The 9,132-nt window shown below is 41.6% G+C and overlaps 1 protein-coding gene across 4 annotated transcripts in view; it reads left to right on the top strand.

Moving 5' to 3' along the window:
• The window catches only part of ERG (ETS transcription factor ERG), a 211,727-nt gene that overhangs the window by 195,291 nt on the left and 7,304 nt on the right, over window positions 1-9,132 (top strand). For all 4 annotated transcript variants that reach the window (XM_007470483.1, XM_007470480.1, XM_007470481.1 and 1 more), the window contains 3 exons: window positions 5,470-5,538; window positions 6,230-6,286; window positions 6,971-7,018. In XM_007470483.1, coding sequence (XP_007470545.1) covers window positions 5,470-5,538; window positions 6,230-6,286; window positions 6,971-7,018 — 174 coding nt within the window. The remainder of the gene's footprint in view (window positions 1-5,469; window positions 5,539-6,229; window positions 6,287-6,970; window positions 7,019-9,132) is intronic.

The raw sequence follows: 9,132 nt of genomic DNA on the forward strand, positions 1-9,132 counted from the left end.
GAAGAGCTGGTTGCTGACTTTCCTTGGGAGAGGTCCTTGGGTCCTTGGGGACAGAGACCCGAGTTCCCGTTCCCCTGCACTCTTGGTTTGCTGTGTCCATCCATTTCTCTAATCCCACATCCACGGAGACAGAGGACTCCTTCCTCCCACCTGTGTCATCCTGCTGAGTCCAACTTCCCAGTGTCCCCTCCCCACTTCCTTCCTTTCCTTCCTCCTCAAGTAATCACCCCCGTCTACCTTTTCTTCTTGTCATGGCCCAGCTTCCCAAAAAGATCATTTATTCCAGAGTCCCCTTACTGCCGGCCCTGTCCAATTACTGGGTCGTTTCAGCTCCCCCCACCACAATTGTCCGGGATGTTCAGTGACCTTACAGGATAACACATGATGGACAATATACTCTTTTGTTCATGCCTCAATCCCCTCTCTGCCTTGCGCTTGTTCCTGTTAATTTTATCCAAATTTTCCTGATTCAAAATGCACCCTCTTTCATGATCCCTTTGCTGAATTAGCATTTAGATGAGTCTCTCCTCTCCTCTTAGAAAGTGCTAGCACATAGGCAGATCCATTTACGTACTTTTTTTATGATCGAATTTCATGGTGTCGCATGTGTTTCTTGGATAGTCAGTTATTATGACCAGAAGCCCTTTCCCCATCTCCCCTGTAAACACCCTCCTTCTTTGCTGAACACATGCTTTTTTGGGGGCCATGGCCCCTTGAGGCCTCAAGTGGCATAAACAGAGACAGGTCTGACTCAGAGAAACTTGCAAGCTGGTTTTTGACCTCATGATGTGAACCCTCCCTGGCATCCTAGGAGCAGTGTATGGGAAAGCTCTGTGTGTGCCCAGGACGATCTGTAGCCCCACCCTCCCCTTCTCCGTCACCATGGTAATCCACGCACCATGATACGCATCGAGGATTTTATTGAAGGAGACTGGAGACTTGGGTCAGCAAGTGCAGCCTTGACTTTCCCTTTTAAGCTGGCGCTCCTCAAGGGTTTCTCGGAATCTGCAATGATTCCTCCTTTGGAGTTTGCAGCTCAGTGCCATTCAGCATCTCCAGTCATAGCAAGATGATGCAGCCAATGCACTGTCTCCTCAGTTAAGTAAAGCCTGTATCACAGCGAATGGCTGAAAATGCATTCTTGGCTTTGCCCTAACTATACTCTAACCACAGATCTGTACATCTGTACACCTAGTTGAAAAGGGAAGGCAAAATGCCCCCAGATCTCCATGTCTTTGACAGAGGAGTTCAGAAGACCCTAGGGAGAGCTAGAGGAAAACAAGAGAGAGTGATTTAATCATGTCGGTCGGCTTGACCCTGAAAATTCCTTGCATTAAATAGGGGTTCGTAGATTGGTTTAGGTCAATAGCTCTTGGTCTTTGTCTTTGCCATTAGCATCTAAGTTCATTGAGAGCTGGCAAAATTCAACCTTTCGCATCCAGTGCAGCCAGGGACCTCCAGAGTTACTTTGTAAATGGGTCATGGATCCCCAGAATGAGGATAAGCTCCCCCATGATCCAAGTTCTGGTCCTTTAAAAAAATTAAGTGGTGGGTAGATGTCAAGAGGGCTAGTGGGCTGTTCTTCAGTAAAATCTTGATGAAAGGAGAGTGTAAAACTTGGTGAACTTAATCCTGCACGAAGGGCAGCAAGGATGCTTGCTTACATCGTTGATGTCTAGGGAAGGGAGTGGTTGGGGGAAGGAGTCTCATTCAGAATCAGGAACTGATCTTGACTCCCAGGAAATAAACAAAGGTGCTGGGGTGCAGGGGGCCAGCACCAGTCAAACTCCCTATTTATAGTTTTCATGGTTTTTGGTCTAGATCATGGCATATAGCATACTTCTTTGGTAACCCTCAGCTGCCTATGAAATGGCTGTTATAAAGTTCAGTTTTAAAACACAGTCTGTTACAGAAAAAAAAAATAGCAGAACTCATGCCAGAAAGCAGCTGTCCCTGACACAGGACCTTCTGCCAAGTGTATGAGTTAATGACCCTGATGGTTAAATTTGAAGAGAAATGGAGAGTGGATTGAAATGACCACCAAAAATGAAATGTATACTGTGTTCTTACTAGAGGTCTTATGATCTACTCTCCATAAGGGGCAAATAGCAAATGTACACAGAGTAATAATTTTTCAAGGAGCCAAAAAGCAGAACTGCTCAAAACTGGCTCTGCTTTGAGGTGTTGTAGCTGCTGACAAGGTCACTGAGATGATTGTCTCCCATCTCAGCAAGCCTTAGTTCAACATTCCTCAATGTCACATCCCACAGGACGGGGGCTTGGTGCCCATGGCACGTGATCGGTAGCTGATAAGAGAACACTGGAGCAGAGTTTCATGAACAAAAACAAAGGCCCACTTATCTTCCATGGCAATATGTTCATGAACACATTAATCATTGTTCATATAAACATCTCCAGTTCTTGGCAAAAAATCAGACTTGGAGTTGTTTAGGTCCTGACTGATTTTCAAGGGAGGATGAGACTCGGTTACACACTCTAAGAAGGACTTTATGAATTAAGAGTTTCAAAATATTTTCCTATTAGTAGTTTGGTGCTTAATTTCTTCCAGTCACATTTCATGGGCCATCTCTTTATGTTTAAAGTAGTAGCAGACTAACTACTGACACTTGCTATTAATTCCATTTCTAATATTTCAGGTAAAAGCATTCAATCTAGAACTCTTTCCACACATTTGTTTGTATTAACACACTCAGATAGCATTTCTGACATCCTTATCTGCAGGAACACAGATTTTTAGAAAAGAATAGTGGAAATTGTCTAGAACAGGCTTTCTCAAACTTCAGTGTACACCCAAGTCAAATGGGGCCTTGTTAAAATACAGATTCCAGCAAAATGATTCCGTTTTATATATACATATAAAACTGTGTGTGTATATATATATTTTCTTTTTCAGATTCTTTTCTCTTATAGGTTATTATGAAATACTGAGTATAGTTCCCCGTGCTTGTAGGTCCTTGTTGGTTATCTATTTTATTTATAGTAGTGAGTATATGTTAATCCCAAACTCCTAATTTATCCCTCCCCACTTTAGTAAACCATAAGTTTGTTTTCTGTGTCTGTTTTCTATATAAGCTCATTTGTATCATTTTTTTTTTTAGATCCCACATATAAGTGATATCACATGATATTTGTCTTTCTCGGTCTGCCTTACTTCACTTCGTATGGTAATCCCCAGGTCCATCCATGTTGCTTCAAATGGCATTATTTCATTCTTTTTTATGTCTGAGTAATATTCCATTGTGTATATGTACCACATGTTCTTTATCCGTTCCTCTGTTGATGGACTTTTAGGTTGCTTCCATGTCTTGGCTATTGTAAACAGTGCTGCAATGAACAGTGGGGTGCCTGTATCTTTTCTAATTATGGTTTTCTTCAGATATATGCCCAGGAGTGTGATTGAAGGATCATATGGTAGCTCTGTTTTTTTTTTTTATCAGAATCTGGTAAAATGCAGATTCTGATTCAGTAGATCTAGAGTGAGGTTCTGCATTTCTAACGAGCTCCCAGACATTGCCGATACTGCTGGTCTGCGGAGAAACAAGGACCCAGAACATATTTCTGGATTCTCTTGCTTTTTCATTTGGTAGACAGAAGCCCCATGTTGATATGGCTGTCTGCTCCTAAAGTAGGAGAGATGCTTTTACAGTTGCCCTGCTGGTAGATTTTTCTTTCTGAGACAATTCTCAAATTGAAACTCTGCCTAACCAGTTTCTAGACAAAATGCGACTAGATGAGAATCTGTGTGCAAATGCTCCCAGCGACTTAAGTTGAAATTTAGTTGTAAATTGATAGCGACTGCAGATTTAATTCCCACGTGTAACCTCAACACCAGAAAAGTGAGAATCTGAGGAACTGGGTGGGAAATGCTTACAGTCCCCAAAATACAGAAATGCCAGTGGAGAGGGAGTGGTAAGCAATAGCAGAGTTTCAAAAGAAAAACTATCGAACTCAACCAAAGCTCTGGAGGGTAGGATTTCACAGACCACACTAGTCGAGATGCTTGTAGCCAAACAGACCAAATAAATTAAGGCAATTCTGCGTTGGATTTCACGTTGCATTTCATTGCTGTTCTCTCTGGGATATGAAACTAGGAAGAGACATGTCTTTTGCAACACAGTCAACAAGCTTTTTCAAGATTGACCCACCAAACTGCCAATTTTAAACAAAGCTTAAAATCTCTCCAAGTGAGATTTTATAGTCATCTCCAGGTGACTGGCAGCAGAACACCTGCTGAAGTGCCTGGCTATGGCTTTCAGCTGGCCCAGAATGACACATGGCATTGGACCGAGACCCGTCAATCAGAGAAGTCGTAGTTTTGAAATGGTTCTGTAATGAATTTGCGTGTAGCTGGTCACCCCACTCCCCAGCTTTATGTAGGCACAGTTAGTAAGAGCATGCATAATAACGTTTCTGGAACATATTTTTCAAGGAAACTTGAAAAGACATAGAGTCATAATCATTGATAGAACTTGCACTGAGGATGCAGATGTATAATTATTAAATTTGCATAAACAAAGTGTGGTGAAGTTTTATGGGACGAGTAGCAATGCATTATAAATACAAAAAAAAAATCGTTGGCATATTCTTCAGCTCTACGGCCATTGCCAGTGTTTTGCGGGGGCAGTATTATTTCAGTCTTACAGTTCATTTTAGAGAAATTCTAAATTCATTTAGAGAAGGAGAAAGAGTAGACATTTGCGTAGAAAAATAACTAGGCCCACCTAAATGGGAGGGGAGTCCAAAAGGGAGGGGATATCTGTATGTGTATGGATGATTCATTCTGTTGTGCAGTGGAGGCTAACACAACATTGTAAAGCAACCATACTCCAATAAAAATTAATTTAAAAAAAAAGAAAAATAACTAGACCCTTAAGACTGATTTAATATAAGTGGATGAGGGAAAATGAGGGGTGGCTGAGAGAGGCAGCTGGCAAATAAGAGAAGGCAGTGCTCGCTTCCAAGGAAGAAGAAAAGGGAGGAACGTGAACGTCATTTGGTGGATTTAGTGTCAGGCCTCAGGTAGGAATCGGTTGATTCATCCATGTTGCAGGCTGTGTTTCAGACAGGTCATGAAGATAATAAAGGGGTGATGGACTTATGTCAATTCCAGCTGGAAGCAGGACAAACTAGATTGTAAGAAACTTTTGATATGGTCTTGACCTAGGATTGCAGGAAATTACCTTAGAAGAGTCAGCCAGCTCCTAGAGAATCCATCCATGGGAGTTTTCAGATTAATGGGTGAAACTGTTAGATCAGTAAAAGATACAAAGTTATCATTTGTAAATAAAACCCAAATCTCGTGGAATCCAGGTTGAATATTACTTTGGATAACTGGGTTTTCTTGCACAATATTGATTCTAATAAACACAAAACAAAAAAAAAAGCACACAAAATAGCTGTCATCAAGTTACATCATTGATCTTTTAGTCAATTTATTTATCTTTACAGATTTACCTTACGAACCACCCAGGAGATCAGCCTGGACCAGTCACGGCCACCCCACGCCCCAGTCGAAAGGTACAGTGTTGGTTCCCACTGCCTTGAATCCTCACATCACAAGGCAGTGGATAACTCTTGATGCAGTAAATGATAATTTCTGTAGCCAAACTATGCTTTTTCAACATACATTTGTCCCTTTGGCAACAAAGCGCAACTGATCTTTAAATGCAATGATTCTTTCTCTGTTGGCATTATACCTATTTCTATAACAAGAAGAAATGAATGATGTAATATATCTCTATAACAAAAAGAAATGAGTGATGTAATGAATGATGTAATGCATTTCTGGACAAATGCATGTCTCATAGGATGCTTGAGTACAGATTAAATACTGGGTGATTTCCTAATCTTGGCCATGTTTCTAGTGTTCCTTACTTTATATTTTCCTGGTGGTTTCCCTTTATCTTTTTATTTTAGAGTTGATTCATTTTAATCTGGTTTGTAAACTATCTCAAATTTTTTTTAGTTTTGCAAAAAGTGAGGTAAAAATACATTTTTAAAATAAGTTAAAGTGCCCTCGTTTTGCTACCACATTTACATTTGGTTTCATTAGAAAGGAAATTTTTTTCTTACCATGTTTCTAATTATAAGAGTAAGGCTATTGTGTTAATAACTAAGGTACATGATGGAATGATGATACAACGGCATCAAAGTCTGGTAGCCAAATACAAGTTATAACTAACTGTCTCTTTGTTTTTTGGATTTTCAGCTGCTCAGCCATCTCCTTCCACAGTACCCAAAACTGAAGACCAGCGTCCTCAGCTAGGTATGTTTCACAGAGCATCTTGGTGGCCATAGAAGAAGAAACAGGTTTAGCAGCATCTTTCTAAAATGTGTCACTTTCTAAGTTAAACTCATGTTCCTTCGTCGTCTTTAGGACCGCTCTGTATGTAAAACAGGGACTAAATTATCAGTCTACTCAACTGGGAATGACTTGAGATTTTGCTAAAACATTTCCAAAACCCATGCAATAAATATGGAAAAAACATGCTGCGTGCCCACAGGCAGCTTCTTTGCGGCCTAGCAATTCTTTGATTTTCACCTTCCAGGTCACATACAGCAATGTCAGCGCATGTGCCAAGTCCAGTGCGGAAACACAGTGGCAGGATGCTGCCGCCAGCGTGCTGAGCATCACGGCCCACACGGCCCTGGGCAGAATGCATCTGCCCTGTTTAAATCCTGGGATGGAGAGGGCGCTGGGCTAGGTGTTGGGAACCCTGGGCCAAATCTGAGCTCGGCCACCAGCTAGGAGACCTTTACTAAGAAGCATCACTCAGACCCATGTGACATCTTTTCTAATACAGGAAGTGGTGCTGGGGGACTTTGGCGTGGGGGACATTTTCAACTCTGAAATCTGGAAACACCAGCGGGTCAGCATTATTCCTGGAGCTACACCCTACCTGCTCACAACTATGTCTTTGGGATCTGACTTCTTTTCTTTTTTCTATAGATCCTTATCAGATTCTTGGACCCACAAGTAGCCGCCTTGCAAATCCAGGTGAGATACTGCTGATCATTTTGCTCTTATAAAGTTATCTTTTGGGCAGTAGCTATTTTGAAACTGAACGTGTATAGACAAGAAATCCCTTCCACTGAACGAGCTGAAGTTGTAGGTCTCACTGGACTATTTGCCTAAGTGGAAAAAATGGGTCGGGTTATAAATTAAGATTTAGCTTCCGCAAAGAGCATCATTACCTAATCCGAACTGTATCTGTTTCCTAGGGCTGCTCTAACAAGGTACCACAGACTGGGGGTTTAGACATCGACATTTATTGTCTCCTAGTTCTAGAGGACAGAAGTCCAGAATCAAGTGGTCAGGGTTATTTCCCTCTGTGGGCCATGAAAGAAGGATCTATTCCAGGCCTCTCTCCTTGGCTTATAGCTGGCCGTCTTCTGCCTGTATCTCTTTACCTCTATATGTGTCTCTGTGTCCAAATTTTCCTTTTTCTAAGGACACCAGTCATATTGGATTAGAGCCCACTCAAATGATATTACTTTAACTTGATTACTTCTCTAAAGACCCTATTTCCAAATAGCGTCACATTCTGAGGTACTGGGCAAATCCAACATATGAATTTGGGGGGAGGGCCACAATTCAACCCATCACACTAGCAGATAAAATAATATCTTTAAAAAAAAAGAACCATAATGACAACCACAAGCCTTCAAATTTAGGATCATCTTCAATGAATGGTCTATTTCTGAACTCAGGTGCCAGGAGAAAGTACAGATTCTTAATTGGCCCATTTGTAACCTGTCCCTTGCCAAGGATTGTCACCTGTCATCACGCTTCAGTGCCAACCAAATTGTTTGATTTGTTTGTATTCAGATCAGAACCAGCTGTGCTGGCATCCACTTCAGAAATTCACAGCATATGCTGCATATTCTCAACAGCAAATTCAGATGCCAAGATGTCATAGGAGTATTGCAAATACAAGCTGGAATGTATATTTTCTAAACATTGAGGCCAAAATGGGGTTAGAAATGAGAAAATTTAGGTTCAATCAGTGTACATCCCCACAGGGAATCTGTACTTTTGAAAACATAAAATATCATCATTATTTGGCATCCACATCTTTGACATTAAATTTTGATTAATGTTAACTAATTCAGCAAATATTTTTTAAGCAGCTCAGCAGTGAGAAGGGTCTGTTTTGTTTATTGCTCTACCCCTTGGGCCTAGACGGGGTGCTAAAGAATTATTGGTTGAATAAATGAATGCAAGGAGTAACAAGATACCATCCTTGACCCTCCATTCCGGTGGAGAAATGGACACAGGTTCACCCCAGCATCCACCTGGTGGCCACGTCTCAGGGGTCTTGGTCCGTCCTCCTACCTATGCTCAGCTTTCTATTTTCAACTGCCTTTATAACCATTCACATAAAAACGATTACTATGTTTTGAGATGATTATTATTAGTCAGGCTTCAGGAAGACTGATCTGGCAGCAGTGTTCAGGATAGATTAGAAAGGGGAACAGGAAGGAAGCTGGAACGCTCTGGGAAAGTTAATACAATAATGTGAAATAACAATTCAATAGCTTTCCCCCCACTCCTCCCCCATATCATGCCTGGGCAAATGCCTGTCTCAGAACAGCCCTGGGAGGTCATTATCTTCAACCTACGGAAAAGGAATCAGAGGTCCAGACAAATTAGGTAACTTCTCCTGGGTCACACAGCCCATAAGAAGGGAGGCCAGGTTTGAACCGTGACTCTCAGTCTCCAAAATCTGCTTTTATTGATATTTTCTGGCTCTCCACTGCCACTGAGTGAGCCTGGAAGAGGGAGGTCTTGGAGAATGAGGACCAAGAGAATAGAAAGAAAGGATTTCCTTTCAGTTTAACAACTGTTTCAATGCTTGGGATGAGGCTGAGGTCAGGGATAAAGAGGAGGAACATGTCAAGCTGCACCAAACAAAACCAAACCAACCCTTTCTTTTTAAAATTTTATTTATTTATTTATTTTTGGCTGTGTTGGGTCTTTGTTTCTGTGCAAGGGCTTTCTCTAGTTGTGGCGAGCGGCGTCCTGTTTGGCACACTTGGCAATTTCTGCGTAAGATGGACAGGAATGGGGAGAACCAACGGGAGACTAGCTGTAGGTGTTTGGACGGGCAC

The sequence above is a fragment of the Lipotes vexillifer genome, unplaced genomic scaffold (genome assembly GCF_000442215.2).
Source record: "Lipotes vexillifer unplaced genomic scaffold, Lipotes_vexillifer_v1.1 scaffold402, whole genome shotgun sequence".
NCBI classification, from domain to species: Eukaryota; Metazoa; Chordata; class Mammalia; order Artiodactyla; family Lipotidae; genus Lipotes; species Lipotes vexillifer.